At 39.8% G+C, this 25,320-nt stretch overlaps 1 protein-coding gene across 2 annotated transcripts in view; it reads right to left on the bottom strand.

Moving 5' to 3' along the window:
* The window catches only part of cdh8 (cadherin 8), a 120,718-nt gene that overhangs the window by 62,185 nt on the left and 33,213 nt on the right, over positions 1-25,320 (bottom strand). For both annotated transcript variants that reach the window (XM_030129423.1, XM_030129431.1), the window contains exon 3: positions 23,674-23,968. In XM_030129423.1, coding sequence (XP_029985283.1) covers positions 23,674-23,968 — 295 coding nt within the window. The remainder of the gene's footprint in view (positions 1-23,673; positions 23,969-25,320) is intronic.

Genomic DNA, 25,320 nt, shown 5'->3' with positions numbered 1-25,320 from the left:
TGCAGTAAAAAGAAAGGAGGAGAGTCATTTCTAACTCAGGAAGTACTCCCCCAGGCTACTGCAGTGCAGCCGTATGCTCTTAGTCAATTACACACATATTTCTTATTCTTACAGCCTGCACAGGTACAAGAGAAAAGAAAAAAACTCCATCGTTGAAATGACAGTAGTAGCACATAGTCTGCTGTCCAAAGCCCAGGCAATTGGCCCATCGAAAAGCAACGAGTGACAGAGGTCCTCCACCTCCCACACAACTGCATTAAGATCCTGAACTCCTCTGAATCTGGTGCTACTGCAGGTTTTAGCAGCAAGCACCTTCTAAGTAATACACTCTGTCATCTGCCAGCCGTCCTGGAGTGAGAGGGGTTAAAGCGCTTTCCCAAAGGAATCTTGAAACGTACTACGTCTACGTGACTGGTGACTTAATGTCTCCGTCAGCCGGTGAGATCGCTGCTATGCTGCCATCTGACAAGCAATCCATCACAGAGAACACACAGACAGAAAGCTGCATGCTGCCACATAAAGTGTCCGTACAACAGACATGCTAAAACACACGCCTACGGTGTGCAACATCTCACATGTGCATATCCATGAAGTGATGGAGATCGACACACATTCATGCTCTTGTTAACATACTGACAGTCATAAAACAGGAAGACAGACAGATGCACAAACACTGCACGTAACACAGCTCTAAATTCTCAAAGTAGGAGGCCAACAGTAAAAAGAGGGGAGAAAAAAATGATAGAAGAGCAGAGATGACAGAAATTGTGGAATGCGGATTTACACCTCTAGTAATCCCAAGGTTTGTTTACACTCCCAGAAGTGAAGTGAAATTTTAAAGGGCTATCTCTGTAGCGTGCTGGAGAGCAGATTCACCCAATTACACAGCAGCCCCTAGTGTGACATAGTAAACCTGCAGTAGGATTGACTGTGTGTGTTTGTGAGTGTGTGTGTGTGTGGACACCAGACTGTGACTGTGGTAAAACCACAAACTGACTAAATCCATACTGCAGTGTTGAGAGCAATACAGCTGCCAATGCTCCAATACACAAACAGCCGGAGCAGGAGAAGGCTGTGTGATGCCACAAATCAACTGGCTACATGACAGCACGACGTAAGGGTAAAACCCACGGTAACCGGTGCAGAAGTTGGTACGGGTTCACAGTAAAACGTAATAAAAACATGCCATTTCAATTAATATCAGATGGACGTATGAGACAAAGGAAAAAAAGATAAAAAACTAAATTACCAGTGGGGCCATAAATTTTGATGGCAAAATAAAAGCAGTAAAAGCAGACGAGTCTCTCTCCCTTCTTCTTTTGAACTTTCCCTTCATTGTATCAGACAGCTGAGGCGTGGCACTGCCTGTACAAGCCAGGCGAGGGCTTTACTTAATGGGGACAGACATCAAGAGGAGGGCCCCGCTGTACTGGAGATTTGATCCTTTCGTCTTATCAGCTTCTTTTTCAAATGACCTTGCTGTACAGACTTTTATGCCTCTCCCCTTTTATTCTCTGCTGGTGATTGGATGGGCCTCTCTAGTCTCAAATCTCTGCCACCTTGATGAATGTGTTCCACTCCTGTTTATGTTACACGGACCAATCCTCTACAATACTACGTACGCACATGAATCTTAACACTGTGATGAGCTTACACACAACAATAACAATAACAACAATATACTAAATACAATAAATGATTCCTCTCGTTTGAAGCCACCTCATTCTCTAGCTATCCAATCTTGGATTCTCTCCTTTTGGACGTCATATACATGGAGCTTTCAACGGCTCAAATTAATGGTGTTACTGAAAGCACTCTAATGCCGCGTTTCCACTATGTGGTACAGGCTCGACTCGACTTGACTCGGCCTTTTTGCATTTCCATTACGAAAAGGACCTGGAATCTGGTACCCGGTACTAGTTTTTTGGTATCACCTCCGCCGAGGTTCTAAGACTGGGGAACAGATGCTAAAAGGTGACGTGTAAACACTGCAGACCACTGATTGGTCCGAGAGTTGTCTCTGTGATCTACCATTTTACAAAAAACAGATGTGGAAGTTGAAAGTAAATATAGCGGTAGGTTAATCCACATGATGACAGCCCATAAAACTCCACCATGGTCGGTCGAGGAGATTCAGTGTTTGGTGGCCGATGTAAAAAGTCAGCATGAGTTTGACGAGACAACACGCAACGAGTGAGTTTATCAGCAGCTCTGAGCAGACGACACGAAAGTAATGTACCGCATCGCTATGATGTCCAGGTACTCTAAAGTTGGTAGTATCCTGTAATGGAAACGGTCTCCAGGAATAGGACCTGGTACCCGAGTCAAGTCAAGTCAAGTCGGTTCCATGTAGTTGAAATGCGACATAAATACCTGGCGTTCCACTGCTGACTCTTTGAAAAACACGCTATAAGATAATTTTGCCACTGGCTCTCACCTTGGTGTCGCTAGATGTCTTTCTTGTCTATATATGTTTTTGTGTCTCTATGTATCTGTATGTTTTGTGTGTACGTGTGTGTATTTTTGCAGATTATGTATGCATTTTTATTTTTTGAGTATGTCATTAACCTTACTTTTCTTTTATTATCATCATATTATCACTGTGCTCTATGGTATCCCATGACATGTTCTTATGTATTGGGCCCACTGTTGGTATTCCTGCTCTGAGAATTCATTCCAGTAATATTGTATCTCCTAAAATACCTCTGTTGGACATCATTTGTTAAATGAAAATAAAAATTTGATCGCAAAAAGAATAAAATAAATGAATATTCTGCTATTTTCATGCTGGAAATAGACATGATCTGAACTTCCTTTCTTTTCCTCTTTAAGTCATCTTTGTTTTGTTCCACTTGCAGTTAAATTAAGTCTACACAGTCTTTTGTGGGAGCTAAATGCAACTTTAAAGAGTGTTATTATGTCTTTCAATGGGATGCAATTGCTGCTTTTAATTTTAGGTACTGAGAGCCGGGTGCCTGCAGGGTCCACATAGCTATGGTTGGTACTTCAGACAATTAATAATGCAGACATGGAGGGATGAGAGTACAGAGGATCCTGTTCTTGCTGCTCAACACTGTAAAATCACCTGAAGCAGAACACGGGTGCACAGCCTTTTTTACACACACGTATATACACATGCAAAGACATACAAGTTGACTTTTTGGCTGCACAGTCACACAGCGAGTTATTGCTTTTCTTTTGGGGGGAGAAAAAAAAAACAAAACTAAAGCGTACATGGAAATGAAGTGCCTCGCATATTCTGGATACAGCAGGGAAGAGACGCAAATGAGCAGAGAGGGATGAATGCAGAGCAGGAAAGTGCACCGAAAAAGGCCCTACAACACAACAATAAACATCCACAACTCACTTCTTTAATAATTGATCAGTGAGCTGAGGCTGTGTACTGAAAAATGTGTATGAGGAAGGACCCAGGCATTTTAGCCAACAAGCCCTCCAACCTGAAAGACCAAATACCCTCTGTACGACCCATGTCAGCGTTTGATGGATGAGCGTCCCTACAGGCAGCAGGAGAAATTGCAAAGAATTACGGCTGCGGCCACTCAGGAGGAAAGACACAAAATGCTGTAGACAGGATTAAAATGTACAAAATCACAAAAGCATTTAGGCTGTGACAAGGTTTGATTCAAGCATAAGAATATTTACTTTTGATTTGAGATGCCCTTGTCCTTGGTTCATCATATCTTGTATGATAAAACAAAATGACCCTGAAGTCTCTTAACCCTTTATCGGGCAAGTGACTATTTTTGGTAACTTCCAAATACATTACAAGACAGTGGCAGCAACAGTTTCAGTGAGGACAGTGAGTCAACAGTCTCAGGTCCAATGTGGTCTACAGGGTCTGTAAGGTCCACCTCTGCATGAACAGTGAGTGTACCTGCTTTGTTAGGTACCATGAAGTAATGGTACTAATGTAAGGAATGATGTTCAAAGGGAGAATGTGGAGGTCTTAATTTAACCAGAAAAAAAAAAATATCCCATTGACATTAAGAACCTCTTTTCCAAGGGAGTCCTGGCCAAGAGGCAGCATAAAATACAGCACACAATTACAACATACAAGAATTTACAGGACAAGTCAAACTATGAAAAACAAGGATTTAAAAGCATTCAAGGAAATCAGTTCAGTCAGTTTCCACTCTTTTAGCAACATATTCCATGTTTAAGGAGCAGAGTACACAAATGTCCTTTTACCCAGCTCATTCTATATATATATATAGGTATATAGGTTAGGTTAGGTTGTAAATGTGCCATTATTTTATGTAGGTATTTTAAAGTTACATTTTAGACGTATATTTTACTTATTCTTTTAAATTAGCCTTAGTTTTTAGTCGATTTTAATGTATTCATTTATTCATTCATTCATTTTCTGAACCTGCCTTATCCTCACTAGGGTCACGGGGGTCGCTTGGAGCCTATCCCAGCTACATAGGGGCGAAGGCGGGGTACACCATGGACATTTCACCAGTTCATATATATACAGTTCACATATAGAGACAAACAATCACTGTCACATTCACACATATGGGCAATTTAGATTAACCAATTAACCTATCAGTGCATGTCTTTGGATGGTGGGAGGAAGCCGGAGTACCCGGAGAGAACCCACACAGACACGGGGAGAACATACAAACTCCACACAGAAAGGTCCCACCCCCCGTCGACTGGTGTCGGAATCGAACCCAGGACCTTCTTGCTGTGAGGCACGAGTGCTAACCACTGCACTGTATTCATTTATTTATTAGTCATTTATTCTGTTGATATGGCTAATACAGGTCCTCAGTAACCAGTTTTGTTCTTTCTCCGCGATGGAATGATAAATAAACTCCTTTGAATCTTTTGAATCATTATGGGTGAATGGCACAAAGAGGAACAAATGCTCTGAATCAGCACTTATGTTGTTATAATGTTCTAAAAGTGATGTTCTAATGTTTTAAAATACATGTTCCTTTCACCTTACATGTGGTTTCCTTGTATTTTTTATGTTTATTTCTTGCCCCCCCCCCCCCCCCCCCACTTACGAGAAAGGAACCAAATATGGTAACTTCATTGACCTTGATTTTCTATATACACTACCAGTCAAAATTTTGGACTCACCTTCTCATTTAAATGACGTGAGATGGACCACAGATGGCCAACAAGTGCTCAGCATCACTTGGAACTCCTTCAAGAATTTTGGAAAACATTTCAGGAGACTACCTCATGAAGCTCATTCACAGAATGCCAAAAATATGCAAAGCAGTAATACATGGAAAATGTGGCTTTTTTGAAGAATCTAAAATATAAAACATGCTTTGAGTTCCATCACACTTCTTTTTTTAAACTATGTAATTCCATATGTGTTCATTCAGTTTTGATGCCTTCAGTGAGAATCTACAATGTAAATAGTTAAGAAAATTAAAAAAAAAAACAAAAACAAGTGAGTCCAAACTTTTGACTGGTAGTGTAACAATATAAATGTTTTTGAAAAAATTCACAGAAGTAAAAGTATGGTTATGTCCTCCAATAACACACTAAGGTTGAAATATAGAATCTCTCAGTATTTCTGTGAGCGCCCTGTAAAGGGTTTAAAAAAACAAGGCCAAACTATGAGTTAGTAATAAGCAAACAACCACTGAGCACATTTTCAGCAGGAGGAAAGGCTCATTTTAGCAGATATGAGGAAGCGTTTGCCAAGTCAGAGGTGCAAACTGAAGCCCTCCTCAGTTTTCCTGCTAAAGTGATGGTGGAGAAAGTACCTCCTACTCACCAGCATGATTTCAAACAGTCGCCTATCACTTCTGGCTGCTATATAACATGCCTGATTGGAACACACAGACTCACACACTCTGGAAAGTTTGATTACTTCCGCAAACCCCTGAAAAGTAACATTTCAAGCCAAGTCACACTGAAGGATTCACTTAGGAAACAATAATAAGCCCATAAAGAACACAGTCTGCCTTACTGTTGACTGAGGCCTGTACAGAGAATTAAATAGGCAGTTGTTTGGTTCGTTGCTTATCTATAAACTGTAAAAAATGTCTGTACACAATTAACACCAAAAATTGTAAAATTGCAACATAAAAAAACGGTAAGTGAAAATACAATGCAAAGTTATTTATTTGAAAAGATTTTTGTGTCAAATATAGCTGTAGTTTTTACAGGAAGAATATGTTAAAACCACATTTGGATGTAGAAATGATGTATTTCTATTATTTTGAGAAAATGAAGCTGTAAATTGATAAACAATGTGGTGCTGTTTAAATTGCAAGACCATAATGTTAATTATATATATATATATATATATATATATATATATATATATATATATATATATATATATATATATATATATATATATATATATATATATATTTTTTTTTTTTTATAAAAAAGTAAGGAAAAAAGTAAACATTTAACAATTTAAGTTGGTAAGTTAAGTTGGTAGACTGGTTTATCCAATAATGAAAGTGTTGGTAGTTTGAATCCTGGCTCCAACTGTCCACATGTCAAAGTGTCCATGGAAGACACTGAACCCTAAATTGCTCCCAATAGGACCTGGTGGCTTTGTAAAGTACTTTGGAAACCATGAAGGTGTAGAAAATGTGGTTTACAAGTGCAGTCCATTTAAATCCAATATTAACTGTACATGTTACTCCATAAATATGTTTCCAGTTGGATGCAAGACCATAATGTTGAAATAACAGTCTATTTGCTTTTTTTTTTTTTTTTTTTTTTAATAAAAAGGTAATTTTAAAAAAAAAAGGAAACATTTAACAATTTAACATTTTCAACTTGTAAATTAACGAGTTTGTAGAGTTGGTAGACCGGTTCGTCCAATGACCAAAGGGTTGTTAGTTCGAATCCTGGCTCTGACTGTCCCCATGTCAAAGTGTCCATGGAAGACACTGAACCCTAAATTGCTCCCAGTAGGACCTGGTGCCTTTGTAAAGCACTTTTGGCACCATGAAGGAGTAGAAAATGTGCTATACAAGTGCAGTCCATTTACCATTTAAATCCAATGTTTCAAATGTTAAATCTACATGTTACTCCATAAATATGTTTACAGTTGGATGTGTTTTTTACAGTATTGTTCTGGTAACCACAGCTGCCAGTTTTTTTTTCCGTAAAAACAACAGGATTTTTTTTTTTTTTACAGTGTATGCTTTGACAGCCACTAACTTTATTTTTTACTCCAGTTTTAAAACGTCAACCTTCAACCAAAACTTTCATATTACCACCATGCTGTTTACTCCCAAATAAATGACTGGGATACAAAATGTATTATTTTTACGCCCCGAAGTTAAAAATCTAACATTGTAAACAGGGGTGTGTTGTATACTTGAGCACTATTGTACAGAGCAGTGCAGTGAATGATCTCAGCTCAGTGTGTCATCTGCAGAATAGGGGGCCGATAGGCAATTAGCAAGTATGTGAATGACTAAGCCAGTGAGAAAATGGCTAGTTGGACTAAGCTACAGCAGATGTATCTTCAGTATGATGTGATATGTACCAGGTCTAATAAATGCAGCTGCTTGCTATCTCAGTAAAACTTTACAGATCTCAGACGCAGGCACCTGTTGTGCCAACTCATGTCAAGCCTTTCTGCCACATAATTGCTTTTCACTCTTGTCTGCATGTCAAGAAAGTGCATCGTCATTATCATCATCATCATCATCACCGCATGCATGACAATGAATGGTTTTTGGTAGTTTTGTAAGCAGAACATGTGCAGCTTCGTTCATAGCGGAGCAAAGATACCTGAGCACTTTTCACAGATACTTTATTGTTCATGGCGTGCAAAAGGCTTTCGCTTGTTTAGACCATGCTGCTTAGGGAACTAATAGCCCTCAAAGACATATGGCCGTGGAAAAAATTATTAGACCACCCTCGTTTTCCTCAATTTCTTGTTCATTTTAATGCCTGGTACAACTAAAGGTACATTTGTTTGGACAAATATAATGATTGCAACAAAAATAGCTCATAAGAGTTTCATTCAAGAGCTGATATCTATCCATTTTTCATGTTTTCTTGATAATAACCAAAATCACTCAAGTTCTTAGATAAGTGTACTTAAGCAGGTAATATCAGTGTGGATCACATTGTTTCTATGGTTGTAAATGGATACAGTTATTTCTGTTTGGTATTGGAGGACCCCCAGGAAGAGTAGCTAATGCCCTGCATCAGCTAATGGGGATCCTAGTAAATAAAAATAAAAATAAAAATAAATCAATATCTATGGCATTGTACTGACAACAACAGTGCTTTTAGGCATTCCATGTTTTCTTTTCTGTCTGTTTTAGTCACATGATACACACAGGAGTTAGTACTTGATTACATAACCATTGTTTTTGATGACTTTTGATGGTCTAACATTTTTTTCTGTATGCTTCAGCACAAAAAAACAACTAAAAAAAAAAAAACCATGGAGACACATGAGAGTACTTGTGTAGAATTACTGTACATCATACGAAACAATATCCCACTCAAGGTCATACGATGCTACTGTTTGTTGTACTGGTGTGTAGAGGTCATAGGTCATCAGAAACAGACCAGGCAGGCACTGTAAATCAATGCTATTACATGACATCTTTTTTTTTTTTTTTAAGCACCCACGCTAAGCTGTTTTATATTTAAATAGAACATCTTCAATGATTTAAAAACAGATAAATTATTCTTTCACGAGATCAAACCTTACCTCTGCCTGTGCTCATAAAAGGTTTAATAATGCCATAACTCCAACCAGCAGCTACTGTTGAACAAGATCAAGTCAGTGGTTTTGTTGAATGAAAACAAACTAAATAAATAGTCTGTAAGCATTTTACATTAAGGATGAAATGTTTTACCAGTACTGCAATTATATATATATATTTATAAAAAAAAGATAACAGTCACCAGAATAGAATGTTGTCGTTGAATGTTTCTACTCTTCAATGTAAACTGCTGACTTGTAGACGACAGACTGTAAACATTAACACACTTCATTTTATAGAACTGCGGCAGTAGTCCCTTACTAGAGATAAACTACTCATCAGAAAAAACAAGGTTCCTTTCATTGTGTAACAGTGTGTTTCCATCTGCATGACTTGCTCCTGCTACCAATTATACTGTCTATGGATTTTTTTTTCTTCCTAAGCAATACATCTAAAGACAGCATAATTTGAGGGAAGTCTGTGATGTGCATTAACATTGTTCAGTATTGTGATGATAATATGACTTGCAAGAAAGAAACAGAGAAACCTCGCACTCAATATCAAACTGACGCCAATTTACGTGACGTGTTCTGGCGGCGAGCTAGGGCTTCATCTGATTGGTTAAAGGGTGTGTACGCGTGGATCCGTTCACCACGATCTCAGTCTTAAAGGTCCGGTGTTTGTGTGTTGAGTGTGAATCAGTAGCATGAGCAAAATAAAGTACATCTCAGCTACTAATGTATGAAGTGTTCATCCCACATGATCATATTTAGATACACAAATGATGTAAAATAACAGGCGTGTTTGTTTAGTAACCTCATTTTTATATACAACTAATTCTATATTTGGTTTGGCTCCATTGTTTTAGTTACTGTTAATGGCACCTATTTGTAAAAGCCCACCTTATACCCAGAGAAAGGCCCAATCCCAATTCAACCCTTAGCCCTCCCCCTTACCCCTACCCCTTTTGCCCTTACACTTGGCGCTACCCCTTGAAATGGAGCTGCAAGGGGTAGGGGTTGAAACATTCTCCTATGAAATGGGACAACCCTTCGCTACCTGTTACGTCACCAGCTGTCATCCATGCCGCTATTAACAGATAGGATAACTTTGTTTCCAAAAGTATTCACCATGCCATCAGTAGCTGTAACCAGGGGTGCAGCTTCCAATTGTGGGCCCCATGAGAGGTTAACGTTGTGGAACCTTCAAAAAATTCAGCATCTTTTGTCAATCTGTCAGAGCGGGGGGGGGGCGTACGTAGGTGTCACTTAGGCTAGCGTGAAACGAAACTGAAACTTATCATACTTTGAACATCCAATTCTTGACTTCTATGCCTCGCTTATACAGCGGATCTTACACAAAATTTTCATAACTTCTAACCTGTATCCACTGGACCCCCTCCACTGCTCTATGGGCCCTCCACAAATGCTGGGCCCCATGAATTTATCATGTTTACCCCCCCCTTATCGGTGCCCCAGGCTGTAACCATCTCTGTTGCATGGGCTTTGGTCATCTTTTTGTGGCTATCAACTATAAACTGCAGAAATGCGATCTATAACACATTGAAAAGGCATTAAACAATCGATCAAATTATTAAGTTGTTTCAAAGAAAATACGTACATTTGTGTGTTTCTTTCATCACACTGCTGTATTTTTTTTTTTGCTGCGTTTACCTCCATCTTGCCAATGATTTGAACAGAATTATGGAAGATTTCTCATATCCCTCCATTTGTAAAAATCTCAAAATAGCCCCTCCCCCTCAGCCCTTCCCCTACGACTCATCGCAAATTGGGACAACCCTAGCCCTTCACATGAACACAGGTTAGGGGTAAGGGGTGAAATGGGATTCAGCCATAATGTAAGCAATCAATGCACGTAGCATATGGAGATTAAATGATACATTTTAATCAATTGTCAAAATAACCAGATATGAGTTTTAGTTTGAAGAAAAAAACTTGATGATATAATAATACAGATGTGAGTACGCAACGAACTTTTTTATTCAGTGGGTACTCATGGATAGTTTATTCAGTGGGTGATACAGTGTGTGGAGTGGTTCTCCTTCTGCTGAAAGTACGTACATTTGTGTGTTTCTTTCATCCCACTGCTGCACTTTTTGGCTGTGTTTACCTCTATCTTGCCAATGATTCGTACAGAATTATGGGAAATTTGTCCTACCCCTCCATTTGTAGTGTGGTCCTGAAAAATCTCAGTTTCGACAGCTATACAGTCCTCCGCCTTAGCCCTTCCCCTCCGTCTAATTGAGAATCAGGACAACACTACCCCTTCACATGTACGTGCAAATAGAGGGGTAGGGGGGTAAGGGGTTAATTGGGATTCAGCCTCTCACATTCAGTCTCTCACACCTCAAAATTATATTGACTTGTTTTCATGAAGTAACTTTTTATGTTTCAATCATTCACTCATTCACATCTAATCTATTTGTCTTCCAGCGGCCAATAGAAGGCGTCGCAGTATCTACCAATGACACTGTGAACCAGGATCATTCCCTCTCCTCCTCTGCGGTACAGCTGAAGTGAGGATACTTTGTCCTTGTTTTCACTCTGAGATTGATTACCTGACCTTGATACAGTGATCAGCAGCGTGTGACAGTATGACAGCGAAAGGTGAGTCTGACACATATTTCAATGCAATGAAACTTTCATTACACACACTTAATTAAACAAGTGAGAAATCTGGAACATGATGAGATATGTGTTTATGCGGGGAAAAAAAAAAAAAACACCTTTTTTTCAATAATTCAGTGATCACTCCACAAGAAACAAAAAATCAACTGCATTCAGCGACAAAATTTCATTTCTAGCAGTTGCCTTTTTTGCTTTTAATTTTACCACTCCTGCCCCTGTTGCATGAAATCCACTTAATCGCATCCACTTAGTGCAGCAACACAGAGGGTAGCATTCATGACACCCTCTACTATTACCATCCTTCTCCTCATCATTACAAAAACAGGCACACAGCAGCATGTGCACAAATGTACACACACTTCCTCTCATTTACTTTCCCTTTCATGAACTTTGTTTGTTATTTGCCACCTTGCTTTTTATTTTTCTTCTCTTTCTTCCTCATGGGCAGAGCAAGAAAAAAATAAATAAATAAAGATGCGACTTTGTGGCTAAGGAGAAGGCTGCTTTTTGTCCTTAGTCTCATTCAAAGTCTTTTGCTATTCATTGGGGCAAGGCAGCCAGGCCAGCAAGGGAGGCAATCTTATGCAGATCACATTGAAGGGCTTCATTACCTAGAAGCCAGCTACTTTTTGTTCTTCCTCAAGGGAAGAGTGAGAAAGAGCATTAGCTTAGCAAAAGAGAGCGATGGTGAGCAAAAAGGAAGGAGAGCAAGGGAGAGAGAAGTACAGAGTGGGAGAAAAAAAAAAAGCGTGTGCATGAGAAGGAGATGCAGAGTGAGGGGGTGAGTTACAAAGAGAGTGCGTCTCTGCGGGCTACACAGGGGAACAGGGACAAATTACACCTGAACAACAGCGTCTTTGCGGCTGCATGGTGGTTTTTGCTATAAAGAGAAGGTATGTGTTTCAGCACATAATGTTTACATACATGCAGTTATCTGTGCATGTGCATGTGAGACAACATGTACCTGAGACGCACATGCATACATGTGTGTGCTTTTCTGCAAACAGCAATGTGTGCATGTATTCCAGCCCACTTTCACCAGAAAAAGATTGCCCCAGGAGGCTCTAAAGGGCTTATATTACTGTATCTGGACCAATGACTGATGATGTTACATACATAATTCAGAGGTTCATTGGATAATAAATAACATTTGATGAATTAGTAATACACATTTGTGTGTGATATTGAGCAGCTGTGAGTGCTGTGCATGTGTGTGTGTGTGTGTGTGTGTGTGTGTGTGTGTGTGTGTGTGTGTGTGTGTGTGTGTGTGTGTATGATTATTTTTTTGTTTGTTTTTTCCCCCTGCACAACATATGTTCAGGCTATGGGGATATCTGACTTGCTCCTTTTTTATATAAGCTGTGTAATGGCTAAGTGTGAAACAAAGAGATGCTGAATTAGCAGTGGAGCTCTATTAACTGCTGCTTATAGCTGTAGGCAAGAGTAGTTAGGAAAAATAGCCAAGCGCAAACAGAATGGATTCACTGAGTTATTGACAGGTGACAAGTGTCAGACACAAACAGAGGTGAATAACAACAAGCCCACAAATACACCCACTTCCACAGAAACATGCACATACACACAGATGCAAAAGTGCAGATGCTGTTGCCAAATGAGGTGAGATAGATAGGACTAGCAGGTTATTTACAGAGAAACTCCAGCATGTCAGTTAAATCCTTTCTGCCTCGGAGGCCTGTCCTATCCCCATTTAGCACGGCCAGAAAAGGGCAAGCTGGCATCCACACTGGCTGGCAGTTAGACAGGCCTGAGAGAGGCAGGGCCTTGGCCAGGTTCACTGCTCTGACCCCCTCTCACCCCAACTCAGCCTGTGAGCCACCCACCATCATCACCACAACCACGGTCTGCCTCATCCCTTCCCAGCCCAAGAGCTCGCTCGTCAGATGTGCCCCGGCCCAGCACTGGCCCAGCTCTAGCCCAGCTGCCCACTATGTTAAAGGGCCAGGGGCCCCCTGCCACTCAGTCCATCTGCCAAGCTGCAGACCAGAGTCTAGGATCAGAGAAGAGAGACACACAAACACCAGACACCCTCGCTCTTAGTTCTCTGCTCAAAGCTCAACAGAGGAATGCCAGATAAAAGATGCACTATAAATGTGCTTCTTTTACTTATGTGGGTTGATTTGACCCTGAAATACTACATGGGTTTATTCAAGATAAACTGCATTTAATGCAGTCAGACAGAGACTTTCCAAGGCTGTGATATGTTCTAGACTTATCGCATGATCAGCATAGTGCAATAACATTTTTAGGTATATCAAGGAAGGGGATTTTTATAGAACATCTGGCCCAAGTAGAGCATGAAATATTCTCAAAATAGCTGTGCTTCACTGTATTGATCTGAGAGATGGAAATGTGAAAACATATGAAGAGAGATATAGATAGATAGATAGATAGATAGATAGATAGATAGATAGATAGATAGATAGATAGATAGATAGATAGATAGATAGATAGATAGATAGATAGATAGATAGATAGATAGATAGATAGATAGATAATTTGATGATATAACTGCACACATATTTCCTTACACGTTTAAGTGTTTTGACACACATGCACAGCCACACTTTGATCACCTTTTACGGCAGAATTTAACAATGTTACCCTTCATGCTGGATTATGGACTATAAAACTACATAGTTATGAACAGAGCTCTGATCGCAGTGAGGCTTTTGCTGTATGTTGGTGGTATGAGGCGATCAGCTCTGATATAGGCCTACATCTTGCTCATTTCCATACGTCTCCCCTTGATCAAGTCTGCTCATTTATCGTCCAAATCTGAGATGACAAGCCTTTACTTATTTTCCCAGCTGCCGGTGGTGATGAGAGCGTAATCAGAAACATCATTAAGGCCCTACATCGACGGCTGCGCCTGTTAGTCCTGTTACCCACACCCATAATAACTCTGAAAATGCAAATCAACTCCAGGTAATCTATTAATGTCACTTCAATTTTATGTCTGCGGTCCAATTTAGCAGATCTTGACACATTTGGCGAGGATCCTTGCTTCCATACAGGTATTCATTTTGCTGGGGTTTCAGAGAGCATGGCCCGTGTGAAAAGGAGACGGGCCATCTGTCTACGCGTTCGCTTATTAATCGCCCTGATAATGAAGCACACTCACAGCATAACACTCCTGGGGCATCTCTCGCTTGAGTTCCATTCGGCAAAACAACTTTCAGCAAGTTTGTTTCACAGCGTAGCAATTATTGTCATTCGCACCCCCTTAGTGTGGGGAGGAGGGTCCAACGACCTTCTACTAATTACCTGAAGCGTCACTTCAAGCAGACTTTATGATTTCCAACTACATCACAACCCCCTTGTTAGCTGCAGAAGGGTGGCAGAGCCTCATAATTCCAGCATATGGTCGACAGACATACGGGGAGAATTTGTCAGCTTGTACTGGCCTTAAAGTCAAAGACCCCATTAACAGGAAACAGGATTTACTAATCCTGTGAGATCTGTGCAATGCATGCAAATTATAATTCTAATCATGATCGGGCAATAATGAATAAACAACAGACTTTTACACGAAAAGACAATGAAACTCAGATATGAAACGGAAAAAGACCCAATATTGTTGTATAAAACATGTAATGTGTGTAAAAAATTAAAATAATCATCCTTCACTTGTAAGAGAGACCACATGATCAAAACAGAAGTATTATTATTATCACTTTAAAAAATAGTGTGTGTATTAATGATACTGTGGTTGTACCCAAACAAATCATTATTTTTACATCAAAAGTGTACTTAATGACTATGTGTAATCTAAACAAGGGTCTGCCCACACTGAAATAATTACCACCTGTTTGGCACCCCTAAAAAAGAAAAAAAAAAATCAATTAAATGGCAAAACAGTAAACTGCACTTATGTAATTCTTACTGAAAACTGTAACTGTTACAATTATATAAACATAATTTGTGGAGATCTGGGTGAGTCAGAACATAATATTAGTTTCCACATGATAAACTGAGTGATATTTAACCGAGAGCCAATGATACATATTTCACTGTATCATTCAATAAAATAAGTATCACTCACCAATACTCCTCATGAAGTGAACTAGTGTCATTTCTTCAGGTTCTTAAAGCTCATTTTGCCTCTTTATATTTCCAAAGTGGATTCCATGTTGAGACACCTTTAGTCTCTCTTTTATGGCGGCACCAAACACTCAATTGTCATTCTTTACAGTTACCTGTGTACGTTTCCTTTCATAGAACTGTATTAAAAAATGTAAGGAACTTTCTTTTTAGATGACTGAAAAGAAAAAAAAGGTTTACAGCTAACTGGTGCACACAAAAGAACGTTTACCTGCTAAAGAAATGGCAAGGCAAGGTGGATTTTTGTAAAATTGAATGAATTTTGGAAACTACAACTTCAATGTATAAATAAACAGGGAGTCAAGGCCTGAATTTTCATTCTTTAATTCATCAGATCGATGTAAACACAGCTCTCACCTTTCTCTTTTATCAACATCTAAACAGTGAAATCTGTGGTTGTGTGTTCACTTTAACAAACAAAAAGTGGTGATATTTGAAATGGTCAATTATTTGCTGCTGTAAAAACAGGAATCTGATGTTTTGATTGGGCAGTAGTTTCACCTTGAGAATAGAAGTTGGCTAAATCTCATGTGTGAGCAAAGCAGGAATAACATTTGAAGTACCGTATTTTCTGGGCCATAAGTGGCTACTTTTTTCTCATGACATGAACCCTGCGACCTATACAACGATGCAGCTAATCCATGGATTTTTACGGGCTAACGGCGCTCTAGCACAGGGATTAAAGTTCTCCGTCACCACGACGGATTTCCGTCAAATGGAAAAATTGAGGGGGGAAAAAAGTCATATTGAAGTAACTTCCCCACGTGTTTCGCGGAATCCAGTCGGCACCGGGTCCCGGGTCCTGAATCTGCAGGTGTTGAACACAGGCACAGGGGGCTGATAGGTTTAACAGTGATGATAATAAGATGACTTCTTTATTTTTATGTCGGGAGGAGAGATTGATGACTATTTCTCTTTGGAAGGAAACGCTGCTCATTCTGTGCCTCAGAAACACATGGACAAGTTCAGCTTTACCGAAGTTCAGCCTCCAGACGCTAACTTTAGTTTAGTGCTAACAAGTAGCTTTCATTATGAAAGAACCACAGCGAAAAGGGAAGAAGACAGAACTGATCTGCATGGACCTTCATGTTTGGGTTCATAGCTTATCTCCTCTTGCCGGTATATGACTAGTGTTTGTGTTTGTGTTTGTGTGTATGTGCCCTTCCCGTGCGTGCGGCTGTGCGCGCCGCAGACTTACGCGGTTACGTGCCCGACTGCATAAGTGCTTTATTTTGACCCGTTTAGCATCTTATTTCTATCTGTGTGGTACAGTACGAAGATAAAACTGAATGAATGAGTAACACCCTTGGTATTTGCAAAGCCACTGCATTTTAAATACCCTCAGAGAGTATCTGTAACGGAATATAATTTCTGTTTCAGTTGACGTAATTTCTTCCAATCAAAAGAGAACATGATATTGGCGGGGGGGTTGTGGACGCAGGTTTGACGACGTACAGATTATTTTGGCTAGCATATACTTCATCATGGACACGTTTGTAGAGGAAGGTGCTGAAGTGGTAACTATTGAGAGATGTGTGAAAAATACAGGGTGTCCCATAAGTCTCCATACATAGGAGACATAATACATTCCATACATATATGGTTCTAACATGTATTTCTTTATATTTCTTCTTTATAGTTCTTCAGCAGTGGAGGACACGCATTGAAATGTGTTCCCGACAAAATGGCAGTCATATAGAGCATATTATATAAATAAAAATGGTTCATATCAAGAAACATTTATTTTTCCTATGTATGGAGACTTATGGGACACCCTGGAGATGGAGGTGGGCATGGCTTGATGAGAAGGGAGACGATGGAACTCCAATTAGATCATGGTGCAAAAAAATGAAGCAGCCTGGTGCGTGCATGTGCGTAGTTTGCCACAAGAAAATTCTGTATGGTTCCAATGGTAAAAAAGTCCTGATCTGCCATCAATCTGAGAAGCTGAAGATTAGTTGGTTAGGGTTACATTTACACAGACATTTTCCCCAAAATTCATGTGCTGTTGGAGTTATGTTTTAGGAGTTCCTAAATTGTTAAATAAAAAGTTTTTCACTCATTTTTTGCAGTAAGGTTTTCTTCTACTTATTTTCACTTGCTCCAAAGGTTTTCATACCCTTTAAAATTAACCAGAGAGCACCAAAATTGACCTGAAACTTTAAAAATGTTCTGGGGGAGGACCCCCACACCCCCCACCAATACCACTCATGACATTTTTTCTATCCATGTTACTAATCTTCTACACCTGTACACTCTCCCATTCAGTGTGTTTTACAGTATTGCCAAATTTGACTATATAAACTTGTATGCTATAGTAGTATTGTATTGCATCATTTTTAATAGTGACCAATGATTTTGACCAGAAGAAAATTTTCAGTCAGATGAAAAATTTTTGCTTTAATCCCTGCTCTAGCAGGAAGTGCAAAAGGGAGACACACAGGTGGAAGAGGTGATGCGAAGAGGAAGATGCTAGTTTTAAGCTTAAGTTTTAAAAATCGTTTTGCTCATCATGCACAAACCCTCATCATGGAAAACACACAAAGAAATACATATGATGCAGCTTTTAAGTTAAAAGCAATCGATGTGTCTGTCCAAGAAGGAAATACAGGGTGGGGAAGCAAAATTTACAATGAACATTTAGTTGTTTTTTCTCAGCAGGCACTACGTCAATTGTTTTGAAACCAAACATATATTGATGTCATAATCATACCTAACACTATTATCCATACCTTTTCAGAAACTTTTGCCCATATGAGTAGTCAGGAAAGCAAACGTCAAAGAGTGTGTGATTTGCTGAATGAACTCGTCACACCAAAGGAGATTTCAAAAATAGTTGGAGTGTCCATAAAGACTGTTTATAATGGAAAGAAGAGAATGACTATGAGCAAAACTATTACGAGAAAGTCTGGAAGATACTATTAAAGAAGAATGGGAGAAGTTGTCACCCCAATATTTGAGGAACACTTCCACACAGGAAGTGTGTGAAGGCAGTTATTGAGAAAGAAGGAGGACACATAGAATAAAAACATTTTCTATTATGTCAATTTTCTTGTAACAAATAAATTCTCATGACTTTCAATAAACTAATTGGTCATACACTGTCTTTCAATCCCTGCCTCAAAATATTGTAAATTTTGCTTCCCCACCCTGTAGAGCTGCTGTACGTAAGTGCCATTGAGAGAGACAACGAAAGAGAGACTGAGAAGGTGTGTGACGGAACCTTTCTGAGGCTGTTCAACTCTGACACTGAAGAAGACGACTTCAGTGGTTTCAATGCGCAGGAGGAAGATGAAGATAGTGATCAGTGACTTTTCAGCCATGTTATTGCCATTTTACTGCCGTGTTCCAGGCACTGTGGAAAAAAAGCAGTTACGGTACGTAAATAAATATTGAAATAATCTTTCTGTTTACCATCTTTCTGAGTAAATATCTCATGTCACAACGTGGACACCTGCGGCTTATAGTCAGGTGCGGCCTATGTATGTACAAATATTTTTTTCTTTTAAAATTCGGTGGGTGCGGCTTATATTCAGGTGTGCTCTATAGTTTGGAAAATACGGTAAGACCTCATCCTTCGTTATGAAATCAAACTGCATTCTCATTGGTAGTCGCATCAGTGCAGCCGCCACCTTTGCTCTACACTTCTTCTCTTTGTTGCACTGTAATTTGACAGACCATCCGCTCAACAATTAAGATGGTATTCACCTCCATTCTCAGCCATTCAGTAAAATGAAAGTCAGAGAAAAGTCACAGAAAGCCACACGTCTTATCCGACTGGCCCTTTTAAAGGAAGAACAAAAGGTCTTTCTCCTTCATTTCCCATTAACCTCTCTGCTCCTCCGCACACAGGAAACATGGCGACCTCTGTGGCCCATGTCACATATCTCATCCGGCTGTGGGGACCGCTTCCTATGGGGGATGGTGACATTCAATGAGGGGGGTTTACTATCTAGCTACAGTCCTTGACAGATAAAAGGTGGGTGTTGATATTTGTCGCTGGTCTCACCGATACGGCGTGGATACACACTTGATAACCCGAGGAGCTGGTAAGACGCTGATGAAGTCTGGAGTAGAACTGAAAAAGCTCTGCAAGTAGATAACATTGTCAAGAAAAAACAGCCTCTGTGTAGTAGGTTTTTGATCATTTGCGGCAGGTGGGTTCGCACTAAGCAGCATACCAGGCATTGTTAGAACTCAGACTTAATGGGGCATCTTTTACCATGTGCCTGTATTACATTTTAATGCTTCTCAGTTTCTTGTCGCTGTGGAGATTTGCTCATATGCAGCAGGCTTCATCCATTTATTGTAGACTTTATTAGTTATCCACTGCTCAGCAAACTTCCAGTAATCCACTGAGTCCTGCACAAATTCTCATTTCAGTGTGATAAAGATGAAACACCACTGTAAAGAAACTGGTGATTTATGAATATGAGGCGAGCGATGAATGACTTATTGTTTGTTTGTCCGGAATGGTAGATTCTTCCCATAATGCCGCAGCACATGAAAACTTAACAAGTGGAAAACTAGTCGGTGAAAGAAAAGCCTTTCAAGCAAACAACTGAGCATTCATGAATGTTTAATTAATCAGTAGTGACAAAAGGGAACAACAATCAACAAAGAGACGCCGATTTCCATTTTTTATGCATTATTCCCACTGGCAAATCACAGAGTGCTGTCAACTACCACTTTGCTCTCTACCCTATCACTATGTCTGTCCCCGTACTGCACCGAGAAAACCCTCAGAGAGCTACAGTACATTTCAACTGAGATCCAAAACAATAAGCAGCAGGGATTGAGTAACAGAGTTCAGACAACAGAGTTCACTGTTATGCTGTGTTTACACGGATACTTTTGCGTTGTGTTTTGTTCCCTTTTAGCTTCCACCTCAGCGGCGGCGGCGGCTAATAAGAATCAACCGCAACACTCGTAAGGAGCTGTAGCGCTGAAACGGAATCACCATCGCCTCACAGAGCCGAAGCCGAGGCTGCGTCCTACAGATGGGATTCACCAAAACAGATTCCGTTACGTACCTGGCACCATCTGCCCTAGCGTGTTATGTCAGAATCATGACAGCGAACAAGAGGAAGCTCAATGAGGAAACACAATAACAAGCGCATACCGCCCAACAACAGACCTCAGCACCCTCGGTGAACCCCTCTAGTGTCAAAATGGCATAAAGACACACTCTGATCTCCTTTCTGCTACTGATGGAAACATTTTCGACCAGACTCCAGATGCTCAGGGGTCGCAGGTGGGGCTCCCCTGGGAAAAAAAAAAACATGCAGTGTGCAGATCTGCTCACAGGCTCCTGCCAATCTTTGATGATCTATATATTTGAATAATCTCCCTATCATGCAGCAGCCGTTGAAATGCATAGATGGAATAAGAACCGGAATATATGAATATATTAGCATACGGGGAGAGGTAAAGTGTTTGTGCAGTTTGTGTACCAGTTTTGTGGAGACTTGGTAGCTCGTGGCAATTAGCATCAGTCAGTGTTGTCAGACAGAGTAAGAGTGTGATGATGACAGGCCCCTCATGTGTTTTTGTGTAGCTTTGTCTCTTACTTCTGTGATTACACCAAAACATCTGAGTTTGGAAATCATAACTATTCATGTACTGACTTTGCCACTGTGAGATTTTGTTCAGATTGCTTTGGTAGTTAGAAAAATAGCCAACAAAAACAGCCAATTTTAGAGGAAGGTGGTTTCAGCTCCTGTTCCTTTTTCTACCTCCATGTGTAAGATATTTTATTCACAACTTTAAATCTTTTCATAAATTTTTCATTGTACTGACCACCACTTATCCTATTATAGAACTGACTGCACACATGAAAGTATTAAAGAGGGCAATAAAAATTCCACACATACCCAAATGGGCCACAGCACAAGACAGAGTAGCCCTCAAATGATTAAAAAAAAGCCAGATAAGCTTTTTTTTTTTTTTACAGTTGCCAGAAAAGTGAGAACTATATCTACATATGCTAATGTAGCTGTAGCATGTGTGAAATACACACACATCAAATAATGCAGTGTTTTTCAACCTTGGGTCAGGACCTCATGTGGGGTTGCCTGAAATTTTTAGTAATTGCTAAAAAACAAACAAACAAACAAACAAAAAACTTACTAATAAAAAAAAATATATGGTGAGTTGAGAGAGACAATCCAAACACGTAAAAGACATGACAAACTGTGAAGCTGAAAGTGAAGCACTGTGGTTCTGTTTATCTTTCAAATGTTCATTGTGGTTGGTTTAAGATGCTGCAGCTCTTTCATAATTCATAGTTTGAGTTCTTGTTTGTTCAGTATTAATTGTCAGCCTTGTAAATCCAAGCTGGACTGACTGTACATATCCTGACTAAGGAAAATAAAATTCTCACTTTGTGCAGTAATCTACACGTGGATTTTCTGCCTCCGTCTATAAAAATCTACATTATATAGTAGGCCTGTAACGGTGCACGTACCGAACCGAACCGTTTCAGTACACACCTGTTCGGTTTGGTACACAGCTGTACTGAAACGGCACAGTATGTTAAGAAACAAGGAACGAAAGACGTTGTTTGATGCGGAACTTTAAATCCACACAAGTTCCACACGGAGATATTGAAGGATGCGCACATTGACCTGAAATATGAACTAGCAGGTGATATAAGGTAAAAAAAAAACAACAACAAATATGTGAACCTGGAAGGAAGAGACTGGAGACCCTCCACCATCATTACAATCCCATTTGGGATCAGTTCAGGTCCCGGTGAAAGACAACAACGAGGAAAGAGACGTTAATAAGACGGATGTTGTTTGGCCCCTAGGAACTACGGTAGTTCTAAAACACTTACGCCAGCTCTGTCTGTCTGTCTGTCTCTCTCTCTCACACACACACACACACACACACACACATACACACACACACACACACACACACACGCTGTAAAACAGAGGAATAGAACCCGGAGTTGGACGTTGAAAGAATATAAAGTTTCACTTTGGTTTCACGCCAGTGTTAGTTACATTAGTTATAGACCCTCCCACCCCCCCGGCTCCGACCAAAACAAAAAACAAAAACATCCCCCCGACAAATCACACCCTGCACGCGCGCGGGCACGTACACAAAGTGTCCTAAACAGTTTGTTATCTGTCCTAAAATAAATAATTTGGTTAATTTTTTGTTGTCAAAGTTGCTCTTCAGTTTGTTTAAACAGAATACCAGTTTGTCCTCTTGTTAATGTTGCACTTCATGTGGAATTTTTTTTGGTATTTTTATGCAGAGTGTGAACTGACAGAACTGTGATTTGATTTTTGTTGTTTGCTCAAAACCACCTGTCAGGTAAAAGTGCAATACTAATGTTTAAAATACATTTAGTAATATTAATAATTCATTTTATTTTCTCTTTGATTTATAGCAGCAGAAATATATTCCTGTTTTTCTATATTCTACTGTGTCCAAAATTTGGGGGGAAATTTTTTTTCAAAAATTCATAAATGTATTAAAGACATTTAGAGGGGTTTTCTGTCTTCCCGTACTGAACCGAAAAAGAATGAACTGTGGCTTTCAAAACCGAAAATGTACCGAACTGAAAATTTTGTGTACCGTTACAGGCCTATTATATAGACTAAATGTCATCTAAAATTAACAGTTATTTGCAACGTAGTAGAGCACACTATTACATGATCCAAAACAAATTAATTTTAGCAAAAAACGTGTCCATTTTGAATGTCTGGGGTCGCCACAAATTTGTAATGTTAAAATGGGGTCACAAGCCAAAAAAGGTTGGGAACCACTGATATAATGCATAATTCACACAGTAATACAAGAGATTAGATTCAAGGTTTCTGATTTCCTGATGAAGGGAATTGTTTTGTTTGTTGTTTAACTGAGGTTTCACACTTTTTTTGTTCTTTATGAGTGGGCTGTTTTGTTCAGGGTGTAAAATTAGTCCTTTGCTATGTACGTGCAAACAGTGACAGCAGTTATTCAGTTGTAGCTCAGAGTTATTGGTGGTATTCTAGTGATCTGATGTGATTTATCATTCTTGTATTTCCATTTACCAAGCTCCTCATTGCAACCAAGCATGCAAATAGGCATACTCATTTCCTCTTGCTCTTATGCACTCATTATTTTTATAATAGTCCGTTAGAGATCAGCTGTGTTCTGAAATCTCACACACTGATTAGCCTGCTGTGCGGCAGAAATGAAGTCTGTCTATGGTGACTCACCGACGGCAGACATTTCAGGAACAGAGGCTCGGTACGGGCCTTCAATGAACTGTGGCGGATTGTCGTTTATGTCCTGGACTTTGATGATGAACCCGGACGGTGGCTCCAAGGGCTCGTCTGTATCAGCATTAACGACCTGGGCTGTTAAGGTGTACTCTGCCTTCTCCTCTCGGTCCAATCTTTTCATGGCGTGGATGTCGCCCGTTAACTCATTGATTGCGAAGATGGTGCCTGCCCCCTCACCAGCTAGGACGTACTTGATGTTCTTGTTGCCCACATCCAAGTCTGTGTGTAACTGCAATCAAAAGAGAGAAAAATAACAGGTAAAGTTAAAAGGTGCTGCAGAGTCCTCGGCATGATCCCACTGTGTAAACAGAGACACGAGGCTTTAACGAATGAAAGTTGGTAGGCTCAGCAGATTCTAGAAGTTCCATGTAAATGCAGGTAACTGTACAATATGACGGTAATGTGTTTGGTGCTGCCATAAAAGGGATACTAAACGTGTCTCAACATTGAATACACTTACGCTAAATGAGGCCCACTGGGGACGATAACTTTATGAGTAGCACAAGAAATGGACCTTAGCCTACATTGTTCCTTGTTATACATCGAAAGTATATCATACAAAACACGCATTGTGGTGGATATTGCTCCCTACAGTCTAAAATTCACAAAGCCAAGAACTTAGAAATGCTTTGGATGTGCATTCCATAATAGTGTGAAACCAGAAAAGTATCAGAATCCATGAAAAATTAAAGAGGAAACTCTGCACATGATGATTCATGCTCGCAAATAACTAGCCCCAAAGTTACTGGACGATACTGCATGTTCCTCATTATTTTTGCAATTACCGTTTCATTAGTTCACTAAAGCTGCATTACGTGCTACGCTGACTGGTTGGCTCTCACTCGCTGCATGTGCTGAGTATAACTAATGAGTCTGACAATGCTACATAAGGCTGTTTAAACATCTGTGGACACAGGAGCAGACAAAACCCTCATGCTTTTTCAAGTTAAAGAGGTAAAGTGGAAGGGCAGTAGATACAACTGTGTGAAAAAAAAAAAAAAAACAGGTCAAAGAAAAAATAGGAAATCCAAGGCTTTAACACGAGGGAAACGGAGAACTTTGCTTATATTCACATAAAGAGAGAAAGGCCCTTTTTTTTCTCATAAGTCACCTTTCATATAAGCCTCTTGATCCCCAAGGTGAGTGACTTTGAGATTGTAGGAGAGAGGCGTAGAGTAGAACATTTACAAATCCAACGCTGTTCAGTGTAGCTGTGACATGGCTGGCAGCTCTCTTCTTCCAGTTTACACTTTTGTTAATATACATGCCTCTCGAAAAAAAAAAGAAAAAAAAAAAGCCATGCACACGCAAAGCCGATACACATGCATGCACACAACCCAGCACACGGGCATGCATCAAAACATCTGCATTCAGCAGCTTTAATTTCATTTCCTGCCACAGTGTTTCAACAGACGTTCCTGTGGGAGCGTGGTTAGGGTGCAGAATAGCAAGGTAAAAATCTGTCGGTGAAAATCCCGACCTCTAAACCCCCCGCAATGTTTTTATAAGCCAGCTTTTATGCATATACTGTCTCTGAGGTGTTGTTTGCAGACACTGACAAAGCACATTCACTTAAATTGT

Source organism: Sphaeramia orbicularis, chromosome 3, assembly GCF_902148855.1.
Source record: "Sphaeramia orbicularis chromosome 3, fSphaOr1.1, whole genome shotgun sequence".
NCBI lineage: Eukaryota > Metazoa > Chordata > Actinopteri > Kurtiformes > Apogonidae > Sphaeramia > Sphaeramia orbicularis.
Note: the sequence above shows the minus strand (reverse complement) of the source record. Positions and strands in the feature narration are given on the sequence as shown.